Source organism: Cygnus olor, chromosome 2, assembly GCF_009769625.2.
Source record: "Cygnus olor isolate bCygOlo1 chromosome 2, bCygOlo1.pri.v2, whole genome shotgun sequence".
Taxonomy (NCBI): Eukaryota; Metazoa; Chordata; class Aves; order Anseriformes; family Anatidae; genus Cygnus; species Cygnus olor.
In genome coordinates, this window is record NC_049170.1 from 63,915,344 (window position 1) to 63,940,907 (window position 25,564).

The 25,564-nt window shown below is 41.7% G+C and overlaps 1 protein-coding gene across 5 annotated transcripts in view; it reads right to left on the reverse strand.

The window, feature by feature from the left end:
* The window catches only part of KIAA0895 (KIAA0895 ortholog), a 30,697-nt gene extending 6,541 nt beyond the window's left edge, over positions 1–24,156 (reverse strand). The window contains exons 1-7 of one of the 5 annotated variants that reach the window (XM_040545669.1): positions 22,509–24,156; positions 19,745–19,860; positions 15,976–16,655; positions 5,685–5,828; positions 2,430–2,562; positions 934–1,239; positions 351–448 (exon numbers count right to left, since the gene is read on the reverse strand). In XM_040545669.1, the coding sequence (XP_040401603.1) occupies positions 351–448; positions 934–1,239; positions 2,430–2,562; positions 5,685–5,828; positions 15,976–16,293 (999 nt within the window). In that variant the 5' untranslated portion in view covers positions 16,294–16,655; positions 19,745–19,860; positions 22,509–24,156. The other 4 variants (XM_040545670.1, XM_040545671.1, XM_040545668.1 and 1 more) reach the window with 4 other exon arrangements.
* Positions 24,157–25,564: the final 1,408 nt, after the last annotated feature.

The following is a 25,564-nucleotide window of genomic DNA, read 5'->3' on the forward strand; positions in this document are numbered from 1 at the left end:
TCAATCTTTGAATTTAGCTTCTTACTAGGACCACCACCTTATCTAGTACCTGTCCTGCTTGCTCAAGGCAGTCCATTGTACTGCAGGTCAGGTAGTACCCTATAAAAGGAGGAAAGGAAAGTCTGAAGTATGACCATAAAATCTTAATCTGATAACCGAGGAATGAGGAAAAGCTGGTAGGAATTCTTAGGACCTCAAAATATTTTTAACTTGCACTGCGTGTTCCAGGTGCTGTATGAAACAGAGATTTCTATCAAAGTAAAACAGAGCACAATGACTCATAACTCTTTGCAAGCAGGCTTACTCAAATGATAAAATCATATCCTTTAGGTAAGGATGAGTCCACTCACCTTTCCGAGGGCTGTCAGAAGGTGGAAATCAATGGACTCCCTATATCTCAGGATTCGGAGGATGCCGTCTAAGTACACCTGATCTTTATTGAAACAGCCTAAAAGGAAACAATATAAATTGCAATCTGTCAGGGTTTGTTCAAGGCATATTCTCAGAAACTACTGTAAATAGAACAATTTTATTTTTTTTAAACTATATTTTTATCCCAGAGTTTGAAAACCTTCCCAAAAACTAACTAGAAGGCTAAACCCACCAGCCAGAGGAAGATATCAAACAGAAGATAGTCTCTGAGAATATCTGGATCAATAATTTTTGTAATAAACAGGAAAGGAAGTCAAACTGTACGAGCTTCTTCTGTTTTACTTTCAGCAAAAAATCCTTTACTGATTCAGTTTGAATGTCTTGCAAATGTGCATTTCCAGTCTTGTTTTCAACAGCAGAAATCCTGTTGCTTCATTTCAGGAAGTGCAGAGTCCCATTTCTCCCTTTTGTAAAAGTTTTACTGTGTTGAAGGAGCTCTATGCACATTCTGAAAGCTCCTTGAAACACAAAAATAGGTAAGAAGACAAACAGGGAACCCACCTGGCTGTGATGTGTCAGTCCACCCTCTCTTGGCTCGTACACAGTAATCCCACCTGGTATTGGGGTCCTTGACAAATTTCCCCACGTCCTGGAAAAGCTGGCTGAAGGACATTTGACTAGCCTGATAGACTGTGTAGTAGAGCAGGGCAGCCCTCCAAAGGAAAGGGTCTTTGCGGAAGAGGACGCTGTGAATGCTCGCTAGTCCTTCTTCTGTAGGGTTAATTGGTTTCAAACCATGTTTCCTTCGTCCATTCCAGTTGCACCAAGGCTGACTGCTGTTGTTAAACCCTCGAAAATAATGAGTTCCTACAAAGAAAGGGGTATGGGACTTAGAACAGTAATATCTAATGATTCAAAAAACGGCAAAATATTGAAGGAGATGCCAATTTCTTCAGGACTCTGAAATGGGCTTGGGAAAAAGTTGGCAAACTGTAGCCTAGTCTATAAGAGAGAGTTTTGTCAGAGCTAGATACACAGTGCAATTATTCACCTGCTGACTGCAAAGTGAAACTCCCCCAAAATGCCTAAGGAACACAAATGTCAGCAGGACTTAAGTTCCCAAATCCATGAAAAGAAATTTTCAAAACTGTCTTGCATGCTGGTTGCCTCTAGCAGACTAGGTTTTGTGGTGAACAGAAGGAAGGAGAATCAAAGGAGGGAAGGGTTCAGTGGGCAGAAACATTGCCTCTTGAAGCTGATTAAAGAGCCCAGCTGCAGCCTTGGAAGAGGCTGCTGTCCCCTTACATTGTGAGTAACGCTGCTTCAAGGCAAACACAGGGCTTATTCTTCAGTTGAAATTCAGACACTACCCAAATTTTCCTAGTTTTGATGCACTTAAGTAGAACAGTTTGTGGAAATTTTCTACAGGGCTGGGCCAGCCTTGTGCAATACAAAATCAATGCAATCCTGCACGGATTTAGGGGTCTCTGGTTAAATTCTTCATGCTGAAAGCACACCTACATTTGCAAGCAATGCATCATAACAGAAGTGAATTTGTAAAGTGAAATGACTGGTGCTGAGGTTGAGCAGTCACACTATTTTTGTTTCCATTTTTTAAATCCAGACTAGCTCTAGGTCGGTGTCACAAAAACGTCCCCACGCAGCAACAGCACGGCTGGTATGCCCTGGAGCACAGCCAGGTTAGCATCCTCCGAAAGGATAAACTTCTTCTAATCCAAGATTTCTTTGGGATGTGAACCTCAGTGCAGTGAGTGGGGCTAGTTGGTAGACTCACTTCAAAAGCTCTCTCCTGACCTGACCTAAAATACTAATATACATGAATCCTAGGGACCCCCAAATAGATAATCTTCCTCCTACTGTGTGGTGCAGTGATAAATAAGTTTCTCCTTCCCTTTAGTACACCTACAGCATGGGTTCTTTAGACAGGGGTGTTCCTTTCTTCTGTGTATATACAGTGCCTGGCTGATTACTGCAAAATAAATAAGAATGCATGCAAGTACTCCCTTTTGTCTGAAGAACTGATGTCATGCTCATACCGATTTCATGTCTCAGCATCCCTTCCAGCCAGTGCTCTCTCGCAGTGGAGATATTGATAGTGAGAGTGGGGCGGCCATTCACCACTGTCATTGACGCTCGAGAAAGCAGGTCCTCCGTGAGATGGACCACAATCTGAAGATGAGAGAGTCCAGGTATCAGAGCTCTCCTCTCATTCCCTTTACTGCTTTATACTTTCCTTTGGCCTTTCCAATATTTTGTTTTTGTTTGGCCTCTTGCCCTTCATGGCTTTTGCTGACAGCAACTAACCTATGAGAGACATATCTGACTCTGCTGAAATGTTGTAGTCACCTGTGCTTCTGATAAATCCTCAGGCTTTAGTGGGATTCAGCACGAGGGTTAACACAGGCAGATATGAGACTGCAAAACTAAATATGGTAACACTGACTAGTTTTGGGGGGCAACCATCTGCAAAGCAAACTAGAGAAATTACATTTTTTTGAACAGTTTCTACTTATCTCGGTACTATTTTGAACTAAAAAATATGAGATGAGCATGCATAAATTGACTGGGTATCTGTACACTTAACTGTCTGGAACCTTCTTAGTTGCAATTTTGAAGTCACATGGAGGAGAGGGGGGAGCACTGTGTGTTTTGTTTCCCGATACATGATGCAGACTTCAAATATAATTAAAATGCTGATACCATTTTGTTTTATACAGGAATGTATTTATACATTTATACAGGAATGTAATTCTAATTTTCCTGTTTTCTCTTGGAAAATTAGTAATAAAAAATACCTATAGTGAAGGAAATCAGTGCATACTGATACGTTTTGGTGTTTGAGTTTTAAAAGGAATTTTTAAAGAAGTGACTGGGAGGGAGATGGGAAACTCTCTTTTTTGAAGATTAAGCATTTTTCCTTCTTCATGATATCCTTCAAAGATAGTCCCCACAGTACTCCTCAAAAGAGCACCTAAAGGAGAGATTGTTTTTTGCTATCAAAGTTAACAAAAAAAGGACCCAGGGATGAAAGGCATTAACACATCACTACCAGTGTTGACTTCCCTGTAGGCAAAACCCACCATTCAGCTTCAAGTTCAACAGCAATCAGTCCCACAAAGCTCTTATTTAAGATTCAGGAAAGATGAGTGCTTAAGCATTTAGATTTAAAGTACTGGTACCACTTAACTTTATTAATGCTTCTTCAAATGAAGAGAGTACTTCTGTAATATTTCAGGCAATACTAAGTAGACATATTTAACTGTGCTTTTTCAGAAAGTTTCATTAAGAAGGACATAGGATGTTTCATGAGGGTGCAGGATTCTGCTTCCATGAAGACAAACCAAAGCAAACATGAACACTAAGGGAGATAAAAGCACAGCAAAGACCTCAATTGTACATTTTTTTCTGCTTTCTCTAAACTATAGTTTGGTAACCTCACACTTAGAAACATAGGTAAAGTCTGGTATCAGTGTTAAATTACAGTCTCCCAAAAAGGTGCAATGATTTTAGCAGTTTCTCCCAGTATTATTACGTTTAGTAATTAAACCTAGTTTTATAAACTGATTCTTGTCTATTTTGTCTATCTCCCATTCCAGTCTCCTCTCATTCACTGCCAATGATATCATCTAAGTCTTGGACTGTGTCAGCTGATGTTTTCATTTGGAATAATTCTCTTTTCCTACATTCAGTTTCGTCTGACTCTTCCAAGTAATTCAATGTAACTCAGACAGACATTGTCTAAAATCCTCAATATAGGAAATAAGTTTGTTTGCACAGGACTCTAAAATATTAGAAGTTTGAAGTCAGGAAAAAACAGCACTTAAACCAACTTAACCTCTTTTGGACATTTTTATTCACTGATGTCACTTTCATTTGTGCAAACTCCTATAAATCAGTCTCTTGGGCTGCTGATTATTTTTCTTGGCCTTTTTTTAACTCTCTTACCTTTGGTGTAATAATTTGATACAAGAGAATGGATAGAACTGTCAAATAAATGGGAATGTGCTACTCTCCAAGTAGCTGAAAAAAAGAGGGAAGGAAGGGTGTCGCTCTTGGGTACTCCCAAAAGAGGTTATTTTAATAAGCACATATGAATCAGGAAACAGGCTCAAAGAGATGGCTGAAGTATTCACAAGGACTATGCATCATCTCAATTGTTCAAAAATTGGGACTGGGCAAAGCCATGAGAAAAATATGACACAAGGAGTATTGCAATTATGGAGGAAAGGCTTCCCAGCCAGTCTCTCAGGTCCTTCCATGTATAATTTTTAAGATCACAGAATCATAGAAACATTTAGGTTGGAAAAAAACTTCTAAGATCATCTAGTCCAACTTGTGACCTAGCCCTACCAAGTCCACCATTAAACCATGTCAGTAAGCTCTACATCTACATGTTTTCTGGAGGCCTCCAGGGATGGTGACTCAACTACTTCCCTGGGCAGCCTGTTTCAATATTTCACGACCCTTTCAGTGAAGAAATTTCTCTCAGTATTCAACCTAAACCTCCCCTGGCACAGCTTGAGGCCATTTCCCCTCTTCCTATTGCTCGGTGCTTGGGAGAACAGACCAATCCCCACCTCACTGTAGCCTCCTTTAAGGTAATTGTAGAGCATGACAAGGTCTCTCCTGAGCCTCCTCTTCTCCAGACTAAACAACCCCAGCTCCCTCAGCTGATCCTCATAGAACTTGTTTTCTAAACCCTTCACCAGCTTTGTAGCCCTTCTCTGGACATGCTCCATGGCCTCGATGTCCTTTCTGTAGTGAGGGGCCCAAAACTGAACACAGTACTCGAGGTGCGGCCTTACCAGAGCTGGGTACAAAGGTACAATCACTCCCCTGGTCCTGCTGGCCACACTGTTTCTGATACAAGCCAGGATGCCATTGGCCTTCTTGGCCACCTGAGCACACTGCTGGCTCATGTTCAGCTGCCTACTGACCAATACCCCCAGGTCCCTCTGTCAAGTCTTCCTGTCCTCGGGCAGATCAACACTCATGCCCACGTTGGTGTCATCTGCAAACTTACTGAGGGTGCACTCGATCCCCTCGTCCACATATTAAAGATATTGGTAAAGATATTGAAGAGAACTGGTCCCAGTGCTGAGCCCTGGGGGATGCCACTAGTGACCAGCCTCCAACTGGATTTAACTCCATTCACCATGACTCTTTGGGCCTGGCCACCCAGCCAGCTTTTAACCCAAGGAAGTGTACACCTGTCCCAGCCATGAGCAGCCATTTTCATTGAAATAAAGATCTAAATAAATGCTTCTTTCCTGATCTGGCATATGACTTACCTCACCAAGACAGCCTTCTTTCACCATATATTTCCTGACGTGATTCCAGATGCGGCTTTTGGTCAGCAAGCTGCCACCAGTGGCTTGTTCAAATTTTTCATAGCTTCCATACTTCTGCAATGTCCGCTCCATAATATTAATGGACTATAAAATACAAAAGTGTAGCAAATATGCATGCAGTAAGAACCCAGTGTCAGACTGGCACATCCACTCCTTTTTTTTTCTCTTTTTCTGTCTCTCTTTTTTATTCTCTTCCATCTAATATTGCTACCAAAAATGTATCCTTACAACGAAATCCTTTGAACCATGGATTTTTGTGTTTCAGAAATGATGAGAAAGAACAGAAACTTTATCCACTGAACTTTCATTTGAACCGTACTACCTCTTTATAACCCTAAAAAACGAAGAAGGAAAGTTTCATTAGGCAATTAAAGTGGTATCAACTTCAGCTCTCTTATGTATTGCTGCTGGAAGAAGTCCCTTGTGGGTAGGCAGCAGAGCATGATGCCTATTATGTGATCTGAACTTTGCATGTTGAAGATGTTATTGCTGCGGTGTGAAATGCTCATCCCCAGTAATCTACTTTCCAATTTGTCATTTCACACTCTTCAAAGAAAATGCAGTCTAGAATAACTTCTTACCCAGTAGTAGCTCAGCTACAGGGAACTGATTTTTTTAATAGATATGATAGCAGAAACTCCCAGGAATATCAGTGGAAAAAAATACGACTGATATTACCTTAAAGAATGAATGTTCTTGCTAAGAAAATACTGCCAATAATGATGGTAGAGATCCTGCAGGCTGAATCTCTTTTTACCTTGTACGTTATATCCATGCACCAAGCTGATAACACGCTTGTTGTTTTCAGCTATGCAATTATGGCAGTCAGATTGGCTTATTGTCCACAAAACAGCAATTCATTTTGTATCTCTCACTGCTATTAAGAATCCCATTCTAATATTTTTCAAGTTGAAACTAAGCAACCCTGAGTAACTTCCACTGAAAGCTGTAAATGCTTGTTATGATGTGTTCTTATGGTCCTGTATCTCTTTGATGAAAGATAAGTTACCTGAATGCCAAATACTGCACTTAATTTAATATTTCTTTGTCTGCCTCTCATACTCGATATTAAATTTGAAGGACCTCCTGGTCAGTTCTTTTTTTTTGTTGTTGTTTTGAAGAATAAAGAAAGCAGAGTAATTTTACAAGAAAAGAAAAGGAAGAGGAAAAGGAAAAGCTGCTGTTTTGGGGGGTTACAGTCTGGAAGCAAAGAATCTGCCTGCAGTTCCTCACTGCTGGGATCTCCTTCTACTGCACCTGGGTTTCCCCACACAGTTTTTACTGACAGAACCCTTCTCAGCCATGGGAGCAGAGTGCATGGGCTAGGAAGGATAAATACTGAGTCTGAAAATGAGGTACAAGCAGAAACCTGCTGCAAACATCACCTGTGGTTATTCCAACAGCTATCCTGCTAGTTCTTCAGGGACAGCATAGCAGCACCGTGATGCAGCACTAACACAACTGGTCCAGAAAGCCAGAGTGTGTGGTAGCCAGAGCATGACTCCAGCAAAAAGAGGCTCACGATAAAGCCACTCGGTGTTATTAGATGAACCCTATCTCCTCTCACTGCCTCCCATAGTTGCAACTCCCTAACCACCCTGCAAACTCCAGCAGAAGTTCGGGCTTGTTAGGAGCTCACAGCAGTCATGCACTAGACCCACCCTGAGCTGATTCAGGATTGTAATGTCCTAACCCACCACCCCCAAGATGAAGTCCCACCAGGAGGAACTGCGTGCCACCACCCAGCCTTGTGGCATTGGGCTTGTTCTCAGGATCCAGCCCATCTTGGCAGCTGGCTCCTGCACTTGCTGAAGTTAGACTAAGAACCGGATGTCATGAAGAAAGGCACCAATGAGGAACATGTTATCTTCGTAAAGTTTTCTTTATAAGATCAGGTGCCTGAATGTCTGACCAGAGGTACCATAAAGAGCAGAATGCCATGCCCTTGTAATGCTTGAGCCACCCCATGCGCTTTGGCTTTGCCTCTCCCTGTTACAACGATGCAATGAAAACTTCAGCATCCTTCTGCAGCTCAACAACAAATGGCATTTTTCAAGAATGTATCAAAATAGAGGATGCACCCTCACCTGCATCGTTCTACCTACCCACTACTGTTGATGATTAAAATAGGCTCAGTGCCATTATTTTTACTGTTACTTCCATTAATTAATCACATGGAAATATGAGTATGGAGAACTACACATCTGTACTGAAGACTTGTGATGTAAATGGTATTTCAGTTCCCAGTAACCTCCCCATACATTAGGTCTTGTATGCATGCATAGGTGTGGCAGGGCCTAACACATAAATAAAATTTAGAGAGATTACTGTATGTCAGTAAATAATTCATTTGCTTGTGAATAGTCAAGTCATAACATCACACGTCATCTAAAAATGACCTCAGACAAATGAAGCAAGGTCAGTGTCCAACTTAAGTATTAAAAGGAGGAATATATGAATCCATGATAGAAGGCATAATATTTCTGATGACTAAGGACAATTGCTTCTAGCACTTTCTAGGATGATGGCCTAAACGTAGAGAACAAAATCAAGGAAAATCTAGTTCTTAATAGCTTGTATGTTTTCCAGATTTTTTTTTTCATTTTTAAACTGAATTATTACATACCTGTTGTTAACTTCTTCTAAAAACATTATTATTATTTTTTAAAGTTTTTCAGTATCTCTGCAAATGCTGAGGTATTCTCCAACAAAACCCACGGTTAAAGAAGCAAACCAAAAATGTCTGACCCCTGTCCCAGGAAGTTTATTCTCAGCTGGCAACCTGAGTAACTCATGATTCTTCGGTTCTTCAGTTTCCTTTGTAAGGTGCCAGATCCTTAAGATATTAACTGCTAGTTTTTTTGGTGTATCTGGTTTCCCTGAACAACTAATTACCTTCATTTGCTCACTGTGAAAGTAGTTATCTCTGAATTAATCTTCTGGCACAAAATTTGTCTTCAATACTTGCTGAGATTAAATTTCATTGAAGCTAATTAGATTAAATACACTATGTACCCACTTAAAGTCTTTGATGCTCAAACCCCTTCACATAAGCACTGGTAATTTCTGTTCCTAAAGAGACTTGCTGCCCAGCAGCACTGTATTTTGTCTCCCAAACCTTTTTTCCATCTCTATTCACAGCCAACCCTCTCTCTCAGCCATAGATTCTGGTAAGGTCTTCTTCAAGTCCACTGAGATGTTGGAAGTGAAGTTTTGAATGAGAGTTACTAGGTGGTTCTATTAGCTGAAATTACCTACTGGTTGTTAAAAGACTAATACTGTTGCCAGTAAGAATTCCTCTCACACTGCTCAGCAATAGGGATGTGGACTTCAGCCTACGTGGTCGAGCGGGCTCCTACAGAGGTGTGTGGAAACCTGTCTGCTACAAGATGGCTGAGGCATCCTGTCACAGCAATGTCAGCTTCAGAGCAGTAACAGTAATATGTTGCTGTGATTAATAGCATTTTTATAAAGATGACAGCCAGATAAAGAAGCAAGATGTAATGGGGCTGCTTCAGGCTGAGTTACGGTCGAAACGTGAGCTGAACCTCTCCCCTGAGGCCAAAACCAGGGAAACGCAATTCCCCAAGCAGCTGAGACAGGTCTTTCTGCATTCAAATGTATTTTGTATGCTTGTATAGAGCAGCACTTCCCTTTAAAAGTTGTCAATAATGTGATTTAAAATGCAGTAAATCCTGTGGGTGGAAAGGTTTGGCTTTACGTTCTCTGAAAGTTGTTCAGTGCAGGAACTAATGCAGGGACGAATGCCATTTTACAAAGCAGCCAGAATTTGGTCATTTCCATTTTAAGGGATCTTAGAGCACCTTTTAGAAAATATCCAGCACGCAGGCTACATGTGTCTCCTGGTAAAGCAAACACGGCTAAAACATTGGCTCAAGTGCTGGAATGGATCCTCTGGGCCAGAGAACAGGACCAGGATTGTTTTATTTATGACTATGTATGTAGCCTTGCAGTTTCACTGACTACTGGCTGCAGCCCACTCAAGCAGTGGGCAATGTGGAAATGGAAACATTTGAGAGTAACAGCTGAATTCTAGATGGCTTTGAACAGTGCCTAGTTATAAAATCATGGAGTGAGTCAACAAATGATTTGGAAATCATGGTTCCTGTCCTCCACTTAAATTGCATGACAGACTTCTGTCCAAACTAAAACCTAGAGATGTAAATTCCTCACATTCTTTTTTTTTTTTCTAGAACAGGTCTTTTTAACATATATATATATATATATATATATATATATATATTATTGCAGAGAAGCAGGAACACCAGCACCATTGCTAGTGGAGGAGAAGCTTGGCTTAGATCCCACCAAATACTCCGGAGAGAAAGGCTGATCATCACACGTCCTCTCCCAGTCAGGACTGCTCTCAGTCCTTACAGAGATGCCACAGGAACAGTCAGCCTACCTCTAAGCAAACCACACATGAGGTCCAGCACAGTTTTGTACCAAACTGTGAATTAAGCTTTTTCTATAACGTGATGACAAAGCCTTGGATGGAGAAGAAACAAACAGGAAAAGGGTGAATGAGATGAACAGACTGAAGGAGGCCAAAAAAGGCAGCAAAAATGAGAGCTAGATTTGAAGAACAGAAATCAAAGAACCACAGAATCATAGAATGGTTTAGGTTGGAAGAGACCTTAAAAGCTCATCTAGTTCCAACCCCCTTGCAGGGACACCTCCCACTAGACCAGGTTGCCCAAAGTCCCATCAAACCTGGCCTTGAACACTTCCAGGGATGGGGAATCCACAGCTTCCCTGGGCAACCTGTGCCAGTGCCTCACTACCCACACAGTGAAGAGATTCTTCCTTATATCTAATCTAAATCAACCCTCTTATGGTTTAAAACAGTTACCCATTGTCCTGTCACTACACTCCCTAATAAAGAGTCACTCCCCACCATTTCTGTAGGCCCCCTTTAGGTACTGGAAGGCCGCTATAAGGTCTCCCTGAAGCCTTCTCTTCTCGAGGCTGAACAACCCCAACTCCTTCAGCCTGTCTTCATAGCAGAGGTGCTTCAGCCCTCTGAGGATCCTTGTGTCTCTCTTCTGGACCTGCTCTAACAGGTCCATGTCCTTCTTATGCTGAGGGCCTCAGAGCTGCACACAGCACTCCAGGTGGAGTCTCATGAGAGTGTAGTAGAGGAGGACAACCACCTCCCTCCATCTGCTGGCCACACTTCTGATGCAGCCCACGATACAGTTTACACGCTTCTTGAAATGAGCAGGACAAATCTGGAGTGCTGATCAGAGTAGGGGAGGGATGGATAACAGCATGTCTGAGGAAGTAGAGGACTGCCAAAACCATCTAAGAGCAAGGTGGCAGTTTCTTCTGAACATGAAAACTCATAAAAATAAGAGTGTTTGGGAAGGGCGTATAGGCTTTATTAACCAGTTCTCTGTCATTCCACTGTTTATAAAGACAAAGCACTACTATGAGATGCAGCTTTGTGTAGGTTGGTTTGGCAGCGTTATCCCAGGGGACTCTCCTTATTTGGCATGCAGATATTTTTTAAAGCCACCTCATCACAACAGTGAGAAAACAAACACTGAACATACATTAGACCTTCTACTGGGCCCTCTGCAACAGGAAACTCCCTGGTACTGAAACCCAGACGTACCAAGGGAGGCGGCAGGAATTTGGCAGGCAGGAGACCCACGTTCTTGCTTCTACTGCCTGCCTTCAGGCACTCTTCTAAACCCTCCCCAAGCTGTTTAAGGCTTTTTCTAAAAATCTGTGACACACGTGAATCAACAGCATAGTGTCAGTTGCAGGCTTTCAGAGACACATTCCCGTGAAGAAGCACAGACCTACTCTGTCTTCTTCCACCTCAATCACATACAGTGCTGCAGCTTCAACAGGAAGGGTGGGATGCTGAAGGTTACCTCCTCTTACCATGCAGACTAATCCATACACTGACAGTTCAGCCACCTGCAAATAGACGCTGTGAGTTTGAACCCATGCATATTGAGAAAGTCATGAAGCTTAAGCTTCCTCTTCCCTAAACATGTATTCTCTTGGTTAGAAGGTTACTAAAAGGGTGCTCACTGCTATCACCTTCTCACACAACTCTGTTTCAAGCAAAACCAGAGAAGTCCTGAAGCACTGAAACAACAGGGAGAGCTGTCACACACACACTTCTCCCAGCACACACATCTCTGGGAAGTGGTAGGTCTCCCCAGCACTGAGATGGGACCAGTCCCCAGTGATGCTGCTGATTCTGATGCTTGCCACAACCACCTCAGGTGATGGTGTTACCTGAGGGGAGAAGGGTTGGGATTTTTCAGCATCCTGAATATAACATGGAGCCCCTCTCTTGGGATTCTGCAGCTGAGTTGTCAGGTGTTGCAAAAATTTGCTGGGAAAACCCAGAACAGGATTCCAGCTGTTGCCTGTTCTAGCATCCAACTGTGAGCTTCTTTTCCAGCCTCTGGGTCAGTAGAAAGCAAGGTGCTGATCTTGCCACAGTTCCTAAGGCCAAAGTAAATTCTCGAGCAGCAGGGAAAAGAACAGAACAAAAGGACTATCTGGTTATACCAGGTCACTGCTTAGGAGCAAAAATACCCGTTCTCTTCATTATTACCTAAAATGTCTGGTTGAAACCCTCTTATCACTACCAAAGAGTGCTAAAAGAAGCAGCATTTACAGGACAAGTCCCCTTGCACAGCAAACTCTGCTTATGTATATGAAAGTAATGATACAGAAGCACTAATGAAAGCAAGGCAAGACTGTGTGTAATTATCAGGTTTAGATTTTGGTGGTGTTGGCTTTTTTAATTGTTTACAGCCAAGTAGCTCTCTGAATCCCGAGTCATCCATGTGCAGCAATACAACTTAGTTACTTGAGAGCTATTGTAGATACATGTACCGATAAGACATGCTCACGAATTGTTTGAGGCAATCAAATCAGAAAATGGGCTTGGTGATATAGGAGCCAGCTCTCCCCAAGTTCAGAAGCAGCTCTGCTAGAAAAGGCTTGCAGTCTCAGATGAGATTTGTGAGATAGACAAGGCTTGCAGGCACCATTGCTTTCTTCTCCGCACTGTTTATTTGTGTGTAAGCAAGGGGAAAAAAACCTCCCGGCTGCACACTTGGATAACAGTAAGTTGTACCAGATGGAACTTGTTAGGCGGATCAACAGCCATAAACTGGTGGCTGCACCTCCTCTTTGGGTGCAACTGGAAAGGAGGGAGAGAGGCAAGTGCAACTTTTTGAGGATAGCATATTTAGGCTGTAGTGTTTGGGGGTTTGTTCAGTGTTTGCCTTGGCTTTTCCTCTGCATGCTTGCTCTCCGCGTGATGAAGAGTATGTTTTAGTAATCTGGATCTGGCAGAAATATCCTTAATGAAAAACTTTTCAAGTACTTTGCAAGAGATTAAAAGTTAATATTCATCTGTTTTTTGTATGAGTTTGCGTTCTGAAACAAACCTATGTTCCTACTGTAGTACCACCAGAAGTGCTGTCCTAGTGGAAGAGGGAAGCACGTGTAGTTCCCTGAGAACTGTGACACTTGGATGGCCCCGTCAGCTTTGCATTGCATGTTAATATGCTTTATCTACAAATCTTAGTTTGGGAGCGGGTTTAGTTAGTAGCAGAAAATGACATGCCTTACAACTGAGTGCTCGTTACAGCCAGTGACACGTTCTTGAGACTTCAACACGCTTTGTCTGTGACATGACCTGAATGCTGCAAAGGGTTGCTGTGTTGAATGTCTTGTCACTTGGCCTTCCAGCTCCACCTAATTGTAGGCTACCTCTACTAAAAACTTATGTGTGCGTGTAATACAAACAGAATGTGGCATAATTGATTTATTTATTAATTTGAAATTGCTATTTTCTTATAAGTGCAAGGGAGAAGAATGTACAACTTTTATAGGATGGATTACTCCTTCAACAAAATGACTTATTTTCAATGTGTATATATTAACAGCTTTCCTGCCTTCATGTAAAGTTCAAGAAATACAGGTGTTCACAAGCAGATTACTTGATGTTGCATCTTCTTCGCTAATTTTAGTTTAGCAATCTCCAACTGTAAAGTCAGTTGCTCTGCAAACACTGGGGAAAATTACATCTAAATAAATATTTCTACCTATAGCATGTGTGCAAAAATCAAAAATATTTTGTGTTAATAACAACAACCAAGGACAAGAAGTTTGAGCCAGAAGAAAAGCAAATAATAATAATAATAAAAAACTACAGCACACAGCTGTTGCACTGACCTTGAAATACAGCAAAAAAAGAACCATTTCTGAAACATTAGAAGTGTCAATCAAAGTGAAAAGCTGCAAGTCTACATATTATTTTTTATTATTCTCAAGTTCTCTTCTCTAAGAGCACATATTGTGTGACTCATGAAAGAAACTTACTGTGAAGAAAACATGGTGAATTAGGGAGAGGAACAAAGAAATAGAGCAAAGTATGGAAGTAAAGACACCAGAATTACTATTTTCAAATGTATTAATAATTCAAAAATGTTTACTGCATGACTGTGAAAAGACAATTGATAAAAGGGGTGTACTGTGCCCAAGGTTGAAAATTTTCTTTTATTTGACTAGAGGCCTGGGGAAGTTGGGGCTGCTCACAGGCTTGTGCTTTTCCTGTTACAGAACTGTCAATGGTTTGCAAATCCATGTTGTTCTTTGCCTTTTTTTTTTTTTTTTTAAGGCAGGGTAGGGTGTGATTCATCTTCCAGAAATGTTGCTGCAATGCTACGTTAATCGATTCCACAGATATGCACAGAAGCAGAAAGGAAGATAGGAAAACATAATCTGTTTTAGTGTCCTAGCAGGCACAGCTGTGGGTAAAAATATTTTGGAAATGATTAAAATTCCTTTAAAATTCTGAAATGTCAGGTTTTTATATTATTTAACTTAAGGATCCCAGAACCCCACTATGAAATTGGAGAGTTCTGTCAGAGAAAAGCTGTTTTTACACAGGTATTAGTCATAGAAGAGCAAGCATTAAGTTTCTGTAAGCACCTTTTATAGATAGGTTAGGAATAATTTCATTTTTGTTTGCAAAAAGCAAAGCTTCCTAAAATAACTACAGCCTCCAGTGAAAGCCAAAAACATAACACAAAACAAAATGTTAAGGGAAAAGGATGACTATATGCAGTTGTGTTCTTATTGCAGACCAAAATCTGATGCTGTATTCTTTGTTTTCTTTCAATTCAAGTCATCTTTTCTGAATCTAACGCTATGAGATACCTGTGTATTTCTTCAGATGAGGAAAGCATGCATGGAAAAACATTAGCAATGAGAAGTGAGTGCTTGTACAATATTTGCTGATTAAAATCTTGATTCATGCTGCTTTTTCTGGATAGTAAATTTACATGAAATGAAATTCAAATGTGTATGAAGATGAAAATTTCTAAAGCTAGCTGTAAATGAAAAAGAGAGAGTGCCACCTGCTGGGCTTACAGCTGTGTTAAAATTGCTTCTTCAGTTATATGAAATGCAGGATATCGTTCAGTACTTTTTGGAGCTGAAACATTTAAGAAATGCTTTTCTTGCTAAAATTTGATAGTAATATAAATAAAATAATGTTGGGGAGTCATTCACCCTTTTTGATAATGAATATTAATAATGAGGATGTGGTGGTTTATTTATTTATTTATTTTTAAGAAGGCTAAATCAGTGACAGGCTTGCTCCATAAAATCATCCATCATGCATAAAATCATTTTAAGGCTACTTCATTTTAAAAGGGATAATTTGCATTAAATCCAGTTTGATTGTTGATTTGCTGTTATCTATGATTAATGTCGCTAACAATATCAAGTAACTGCCCCCACTCCTAATCCCTGTGTCACCAAGAGGAGGACTTCTACACAGTCTTTTTCTCTTTTTATTAAAGCTTCTTTATGCTTTGTTGTTGTGTGTTTTCTTTTTCTGTGCTACATCTGCTTCATTGTTTTAAAATCTTTCTTGCCTTAAACTGTGTTACATGTAAACCCCATTATGAGAAACTGTGCCTTTATCCTATAGAATCTTTTAACAATTAGGCAGACTTTCATTTTTCATTCAAAAAAGAGACTGAGTTTTACTGTTGTATTCTCATTGTTGATGCATTTTTCAAACAGTATGTGAGGAAAATAAGGATGAACAACTTTCACCTGCTACAAAGCCAAATGACATCTTTTGGATGATGGAATGACATCTTTTGGATGATGTGGAAGAAATAATAAAGAGTATAAAATGAGAAAAAAGTAACTGTACCTGCTTAAGAAATCTGTCAGATGCTTGGCTATGTTTAGCTAACACGTTTGGCAAAGCAGGGTTTGCATATTCAAATTGAGGATTGTATGTGAAATCTGACTTGAAGAATTTCATTTTCTCTTTCTCCACATTGGAAGGCTTGATTGCAGTTAGGAGACAGAGTTTTTGGCCAGAGACATCTCCCTCTTTTCCACAGCTTTTTGGTGGCTGGGATTGCTTTGGCTTTGACTGATAGAAATGCCTCTTGGCTCTGCTTTTGGGCCGAGGTGGCAGTCCTATGCTGTTCCCTGAAACCGAAATATTGTTTGCAAACTTCATGCTGTTAGACCCCGGGCTGGTGATGAAGATGGAGGGCTGCCTGTTTGTGCAGCACCATCCACCGCTGGGCAAAGGCAGAGGGACTTTGATTTTGCGGTGCTCGCTGCTTCGCGAGGTGGTAGAGCACTTTGTGGCTTTTCTGTGTTTCTTGTGGTGAGTGGACGACTGCTTCTGAGTGTGGTGTTTCTTCTCTTCTTTGCTCTGAAGAAGGACATTGTAGCTGCTGGTTCCTGTTGTGAAAATGTCCTTAAGGACCCCAGGAGACAGGTGCTGGAGGCTGTTTTCATTATTAATGTTCAGCTTACGTTCTGGACTCAGGACTGATTTCTTAGAAAGCTCTTGCTTAGGCCAGTGAAGTTTTTCTGCATTAAAGAGGGGGAAAAAATCTGAGAACAAATTTGATTGTTTCATACAGTGACACTCAAAGACTCAGAACAAAAACAAATGAAATGCACAACTTGTCTTAACTGTAGTCACATGTTAATCTTGACTTCTAGGCAAATGGAAGAAGTCTGCAAGCACATCCGGATAGAGACTTGTAATATGCAGCTAAACAAGTGTTTTATGTTTGCACCTCCATGTACAGATGCACATCTCGCACGAGTGCAACCAGTTTGCAGCGAACAACCGACCTGTTTAAAATGAGGTTCTGTGCATGGCTTTACCAATGTGCACAGTTAAAACTTCTGGCTTTAAGCAATACCTGATCTTTATCACGCAAAGAAGGCTTTTGCATGGATAAAGAGTAACTTTAAAAATTAGAAACTGCACATGAATATGTGGGCAGTATACACGGTGATTTTCCACAGGGATCTGTGCTGTGATGTAAGTAGTCCAGTGTGGTCTCGTAGGCAGGACCTGACTCACAGAACTTACTCTCACTAAGGATGAAAACGTTAGAGTGGGCCAGCCACAGCGGACAATTTGCAGCACCATACAAACAGCAGCATAAATTTAAAAGACCTCAGTGCTTCACATTTTCCTTCTTAATACAGACAGCAAGGTATATTGAAAAAGGAGGGAAAAGAGAGAGCAGTGAGTTCAAGCATACCTCTCATCCTTAAAGCAATGCTGCGATTTCATCTACTGGAATTGCTGTACAACAACAGCTGGCTTTAAGAAAATGAGAAGATACACTGTAAACCAAATGGTATGCAAGAAGCAAATATGGCTCCTTTAGTGAAGGAGCCCTCTCCTCCTGCCCTGACCCCTGGCATCAGGGTAAGAGGGAATCCCTGATGCAGAGCAGCAGCATGCAAAAGGCACTGAGAATTGAAACTGTGTTTCACACTTGTGCTGGCTTGTTAGACAGAAGTGACTTTTCTTTGCCAGTTCCAACCTTGCCCTTCTCTTGCCAGCCAGGTCTTCCTGGAGCACTGGGAGAGCAAAAGTAAGGGCACAAGCAGATCCTGCCACAGAGAAATGCTTCCTACTCCTGCACCTAAAATTTGAGGATTCACGTAACAGGAGGTACGGCCAGAGCTTCATTAAAAGTCCACAAAGGGATTTGAGCTTCAGCCCATAGTTGCAAATAGCCGAGCTGTAATTGCTTTCCATACAGTAATTATTCTCTGAATGAAACATTATCAAGAGATCATTAAATGCCTCCAAGGAAAATAAGTCAATAGTAGTTAAACTCAAGATCTATTTTCACAGGAAAATTAGGTTTTGCTCCCAACATAAGCCCCGTGGCAAAGTATTTCATGCTTTTGGAGCTGTCAGTGCGATGTTATGCTTGTATTGCTCACTTCTCCTGCCTGAAGGTGCTGTTCTGCAAAGCAAAAGGACAGAGGTCCTGTTCGCATGAACACGCGATGAGCGATGTGCAGCCTGGGACCTTCCTCTGCTGGAAAGTGAGAGGTATGAGTGTTAGATTCTTCTCTTCTGCTAAAGTGAGCATTTCTTACATAACTCGGGCTTGTTTCAGGGTAAGTCTGAGAATTTTATTCCAAGGCCTGGTGCAGGAGCAAGCGCTTTGGTGTTCCTGTTCAGCTGTTATTGGATCACTTCCATCCCTGATGTGACAGCCTGTCTCGTCCTGCTTTTCCATGGACTGCAGTGACGAGAAACCACGGTTCCCATCACAGAGAAGGCACTGAATATGCAGCCAGGATATTGGGCATTTATTTATATACATGTGCGTGTGTGCACCTATCTGCAAGCAACTGCCATATAATGACAGGTGCTTTTTGGACAACATGACGACTGCACTTGCATACTTCTTGGCAAGTATTTAAGATTAATTTGGGGCCTGAGCTAAGTATTGCAGGATGAGAATCCTTACTTTGGAGAAGGACAAATGAAAGGTGAGGTTTTCACCATGTCTGGACACAGAAATATTAAATTTCTGAGCATGAGACTTTGCTTCTGTAGACAAAACTGAAAGTGAAATTAAAGTGCCTCTTCTTAAAACGTAGACAATAAGATAATGTAATGTTAACAGCAGTAATGCTTCCCCTTCTTTCGTAATCAATTCTCAGAAGCTGCAAATAGCAGAGTGAGCCTTAAATTGCCACTATATACGAACTAATTTGAATTAATACAAGTGTGTCTAAGAAGTGATTTTTAAAATTTTTTTTTTCCTAAGAAACCACTCAAAGATGACCTTAAACAGCACCCCTTCTCTCCCATACCTCTCACCCCCAAGCTCTAGTGTCTATCTGGTATAAAAAGCTCCTGACAGCAATCTTTCAGTGCTCAGTAGTACCGTTGGGCAGTAATAAATACATTTGTCTGTATAACCTCTGATTATCACAAGTCAGGATTCTCCTGCACGTGCCACGACTGGTTGAGTGCTGAGCTCTCCCTGGCAGGCTTTGCATGCATGTGATTGATACAGAGTTGGGGGACAACATTTTTGGTATGTGCAATCTTTCACTTTATACGTGCAGTTTTATAGCAACGTGCAGGTTTATAGCAAAGGACTTTTAAGGTGCCACACTAGGGTGGTTGTACTTAACCTTCTCCCAACCGAAGGAGGATACTGTTCAATGCGCATTTGTGCTTGAAATCTAGAATCAACACATAATACATCAGATTTGGAAGATTACGTCAGGTAACACCACAGTTCTCACAGAGGTTGTGTAGCTGCTGTTTCAAATTCTTTCACTGGTCCTGTGGCCATCATTGTTTACAAGTAGAAAACAATATTTGAGACAATGTCAACACCATGTTGCCACACACCAAGCTTCTGAAGTTCAGCTTTGAATATGTCAATTTAATCAATAATAGAAATTGTTTTAGACTACCTACAGACCAGACATCATTACCCAAACAAAAAACACACTGTCTTCTAGGAACCTTGCTTTACTAAACTGTATTAAAGAGTTTCCAAGGTCCTAGTAGTGGTTGGTGACTGAAACAGAGGTTTTGTATTCTAGATATAAAGCCAGTGCAGCCTATGGTCTGATAATGTGTTTTAGTGTTTTCAAAAAGTGACAACAACTCCTACCGTTGTAAGGCAGCCAGTGGATCACCAGCCCATGTTAATAATGCAGACTGGATAGCAGTGATTTCCAGCTTGTACAGGATACCACGAGAGAGGTCAACAGATTACCTCTAAGAAGTCTGCAAAAGGCAACTTGGATGTCATAGTAGTAAGCTATAACTGCATGCTGCATATCACACTACATATCATATAGGTTTTATCTTTCATACCTCATCCCTGTATGTTACAGCTGTTCTGAGATGTATATATAGTATTTTTTCTGACTTTTTACATTTCAATCTTGACAGCAGAGAACAACAAAAAGCATACACCAATGACTTATGCACACAGATTCTCTCCACTGATCTCACCTCCAAACACTCAAAAGTCACAAAGCCCCAAGTCCTTCAACTATTAGAAACAAAAAACAAAACCAATATAGTCTCTCCTAAGAAGACTTTCCCAGCATGCTTACTTCCATTTATTTTTATCTTGTTCCTCTCTGCAACAACACAGTAATAATTCACCAGGATCTAGCTTTTTACTGAACCAAACAATCACCCAGGTTTGGGAGTGGAAGGCGATAATGTAGAAGAAGGAGGAAGGAGCAGAAGAGCTGCCTGTCCCCATTTTAGCATCAGTAGGGGACCAAAAGATGGAAAACCCTCCTGTTCAATGGAAAGTTGCTCTGTCCTGGGCCAGGGTACAACTCTGACCCTGTTATGAGCAGCTGCATTTGGCTTCAGCCACCCCATGAGGTGGGTTAGCAGGGCAGAGCGCTGGGCAGAGCCAGACCTACCCTGTTTGGGTATGGGACCCCACACATGAGCAAGACCACTTCCTGTCCTAGCCCCAACCCCATCTTTTCAAGGTACCTGCTGGAGCTGGCGATACTGGGCTTGCTCCATGCCACAGATGCAAATGTCCGATGTATCACAGAACCACACAAAATGCTACAACTGTGATTTTGTTGTCACTATGGGGAATTTTACCCCTGTGCACCTTCATCCGTGTATGTGCAGCTATTCTAGTGTCACAGGGGTACCGAAGAAGGGACATAGCCCAAATCTGCTAACACAGGGTGTGTGGGAGCCACAGATCTCGTCTTAATTCTGTGCTAATGAAATACTTTGCATGTCTATGTTGCACACCTTTTATCCCATCACTAGCTTTGGATCTTGTGGCAACACACGCTGCCTAATCTTGTCAGAGGCTGTTAGAAAAAGATGTTAAATTTTATGACAAATTCAGAAACTAGGTTGTATCATTGGTTTCCATTTGATATGTTGAACTAATACTTTATTATGTTGATAATACGTGTAATAAGAACCTCATGTAAGATTTTTACTAGATTTTGGATAGCATTTTAGAAAAAAAATCTTCTTCGCCTAGGCTACTGGATTGTTACTATCCAAATGGATTCAAAAATACTTTCTCCATAGGTGGCATGAGGTGAATAATGACGTATTTGTGGGCACAGATCTCCATCTGCCCAGCTAGCCGCACTCTAAAAATGTAGAGAGCTCAAGTGTTTTTTTAGCACCTGTCACTCAGGTTATACATGCATAATGGACAAATCCTTTCCAAACTGCAAGTGTGCTTCTTACAGCATGTAGCAGAGATGTTCTTGGAGATCTGTGCTTATCCTTGGAATGTAATCGTCTGAGAAACTGCTTTAGTTTTTCAGTTCAGCGTTACCATTTTAGAATATGTTTGAATTTATTTTCGCCCCAAATGAGAAAACACTTCCAATAGCTCAACTTGGATTTTCAAATGCAAATAATTTGTGGTCTGCCTACAAATAATAAGAAAATAACAAAGCCTGAACCTGAAAGATGAGAAGAAAATATAAGAATATGACAAGTAAGATTTCTCCTTTGATATATTTTGCAAATGTTAAATTACGTTACAGATACATTTATCTTCAGTATCCTGGTAATGTGAATAGATTAAAAACCTATACTTAGTTCATTAGCTCTAGACTGCATGGTTTGGGGGTGCAGAAGGCTGCAGAAAGCATATTCTGCAACAACCAGACTATGCAGAGGGTTATGCATGAATCTATAATGTCCCATTGACTTTCAAATACTACAGGCTTATTTGTGGAGTAACAGAATCTGACCAAAATTTGGTGGTAGTGTCTTTTCTTACTATTATAAATGCCTTTAAGGTTTACAAACACTCACCAGTTTGAAGAGAAAGAGTCGAGCAACTTGTACTTGACAGCACTGGAAGCTCTGCCTATAATACCTGGAAATTATTTAGCTATAGGGCCAGTTAGTCAGCTCCTGGAAAAAAGACTGGTGCTGAGCTGTCTAATGCTTTCACACCAAGACATTTAATAAACAGAGCCTGTACGATGCTGGGAATGTTGAAGTGCTACCTGAGACCTTTTTTCTTCCCCCAAAAAATATCCACCTCTTTGCTTTCCTCCTGTAACAGAGCATCTGTCCAGAGGGTTAACTCTGAGCAGGTTAAATCTGAGCTCCAGACCCAAGGGGTAATTTCAGGGACGAGCAAAGTTGCCTGTCTGATCAACGCGCTGCCAACTCCGACACAGCCAGCAGTTACAGGATGCGTTGGCGTGCCTTCGGGCTGTGCGGTTTGGTTTTCCTCCTTTAAAATAGCAATGATATTCAAGATGCACTCTTCCTACCTTAAAAAAAAAAAAAAAAAAGTGCAAGCTCTTGGGGTGCAGGTTTTCACCCCGAAACACCACATCACGCAGTCGGCTCCGTATGGGGCCCCTCGGATCCCACCACCACGGCCCCCCCGGGGCGGTACTCACCGGTCACACGGATGGACTCCAGCATGGTATCGGGCCGGGAGGAGCCGGACAGCCCCCGGGGGATCGACCCGGGCCCCGTCCCTGGCCCTGTCCCCGTCCCTGTCGCCGTCGCGGCCTCGCCACCGCCCCGCAGGAGCCGCCCCCGCCGAGCGCCCGCCCTCCGCTGCCGACTACAAGTCCCAGCATGCTGCGCGCCGCCCGAACCCTGCGGAGGCCGGCGCTGGAGGAGCGAGGTGCACGCTGGGAGTTGTAGAGCGGGGGGCCGCCCTATCAGGCCGCAACACCCCCGATTTCTCGTGTCAGTATTTTCGGCAGCCTTGCAGGCACACCTTGCACTGAATTGAGCCATCGCTTCGTGCTACATTGACAATTAGCAATGATCCTTGTTGCTGTTAATTGATAGTAATTGATAATTATCAGCCTAGCAGCCATGGGGTACAGGGGACAAGCGCCCTCAGGCCTGGGACTGTCCTGGGAGAGCGCGCCCCAGCGCTGCCATTGCTTGCTGAGGAAAATGGGGCAAAAGTGTGGGGCAATGCCTTATACTGGTAATCAGGAAGGTTTTTGTAAGTTGGTGAGCAATTGCTGGAATGTAAAGCAGCAGATGGGCTTTGTATTGCATCCTGCTGTTGCTTTACTTGTGAAATCTCTCACTCCTTGAAGCGTACTCTGCACGCGTTTTAAAATGCCTATTAAACATCTGATAGGAGTAAGTTACTGCAACTTGGTGATTACAGTTGTGTAACCGATTCGTGAAGGTGTGGTGGAGGACAGCTTCGCACCCTTCCCGCAAGCCTAAGGGCGTTACTACAGTCAGACTGCACTGGAATATATTTTAGTGTGTTAATGCATTTTACTTTTCTAAATGGCCAACACTTAATGGAGAAAGTAATTTAATTGAAAGGAACTTACAGGCATAACACTGCTCAACATACCTTATGTGAATGAAGTGATCTGCCAGGAGAGGAAAGCTGCGAGGCAGCACACTGCTTTGGTTGAGTTGCTCAAAATGTCTGCTGCCTTCCCCGCCTGTCAGTACATTCACACCCACAACACAGTGCAGACACACATCCCTCCATAACAGCATCCTGCAATGTATGGGACCCGTTTGTGCCACCACAAGCAGGGGTGGAGAGTCCACAGCTCTCGTTGATGCGGCTCTGAGCCCCTGTCTCTGTCCCGTCCTTTCTGTGCCTGATCTGAACAAGTTGTATTGAACTTCACAAATCCTTCTTAGAGCAACCTGTATAGAGGCAACCCTAAAACTGTGTGGCTGGACTAGCCCCACAGAGTGCTGGTCTGATAGTTATAGTATAGGGTATTAAGAAAAAACAAACAAACAACAAAATAAAACCTTTAAAGCATGTTTTCATTTGATCTAGTACTGCCTCACAGACAAAGAGAGAGACTCTTAAGACCAGCTATGACAAGACTGAGGTGTCTTTTTTTCTCAGAGCCTAATGCAAGAGCTAGTACTGAAGCACAGCTATACCTAGCTGTCAGACCAGATGCCCTTTTTAACTTGAATTCTTTTAGGAACAGCGGAGATACACGCTCTGTTAACGTGTCCGAGTTTAACCTAAAAAAACCTCTTCGCTAGCTCTGTTGTATCTGGAACCCGCAGGCTTGTCTCCAAATCTCAAATTGCAGGAACTGAGTAAACAGTTTTAAATGTAGCTAGACAAAGCTATCACTATTTAGTTACAGTTTGCTTGTGATATATGAGAATTACAGGAAAAAAAAAAAAATTAGTGAACCAGTTCAAGCAGTGGAAATAATCAGCACAGCAGGTAAAGAAAGGGTAGATGGCTGCTACAATGTGAAGTCAATATACCACTTTACCATAATTCCCCAGTCAGTTTTGGTGTTTAGACTCTAAATTCTCATTTTAGAGATTACACTTTACTTATGCTTGGAAGCCATACCAATGAAACCAGTAGCTCCAGCTTTTGCTAAGAGTGTTATATGCTTATATTCCCTCTCCTTACTCCCTCCAGAGCTCGCCTCCTCTTCTTGTTTCCTCTCTCCTGCTCCCTTCTCTCTTGTGCCCGAGTCCTTTTCCACCGAGTGCTTTGGCATTCAGTCAACCCTGAATCTGCTGCCTCCAGCATTTTTTTTCCCCTGTTGGCTTTTTTGCTTTGCAGGTTGGCTTGAAGGTTTTGTTAGGTCATGCTACAAGGATGACAAAAGCAGCAGCAGAAGGCACAGAGGACAAATGCTAAAAGGCCAGCTGCCCCCATATGCTGCTTTGACTCAGAGCAAGCTTTGTCACATTTGGTGATTAAAAGCATCACATAGAAAGCTCAGTCAAAAAAAAAAAAATTTGCTAGGTATCTCAATATATATGACAAGAATGATATATATGCATACATGTATTTAATGTATTTGTAACAGTTCTGACCTCAAAGGCATCTGAGTTTGAAAGTCTGTAGGGATGGAAGCTGGCAGCACGGCTGGCACAGATGGCACTGCAACAAGGTGAGATGACATGGGGATGAACAGTAAGGTTTTGACAAGAGCCACACTGTGGAGTACATCTAATACAATACAGTTTCACAACATGAATAAAATCTGTATCTGGATATCACTTGCCTGTTGTTAGAGACAGAATTAAAGAGGGCATGTGCATCTTGTATTTTAAGCTCAACTTCAGCATGCCATTATTTTCAGAGATAATTATTTCATATTTACCTGGCCAGCAATACTGTAATGTCTAGTACATAGAAGAGTATCTTTGAAAGAATATTAGCATCAGTAATCTCTGCAGCATGTAGGGCCCAGAAGAGCAGTGATACATTTTATTCATCTCTAAACTTGCCAAAAGCTAACACTGCAAAATTCAAACACACACGTATATATAAATATGTATGCTTATATGTGCATTGGGGTTTTAAATATATATATGTATGAATATACACAAACTTATTTTAATGTCTGCTTTATTTTGTTCCTCTCTCACATTCACTCCATCTTCCTTTCACTTCTCTGTGCTGACAGAGGAAGTAGGCAAGCTGAGAGTGAGAGTACTTAAATAACTTTGCATAATTTGGCACAGC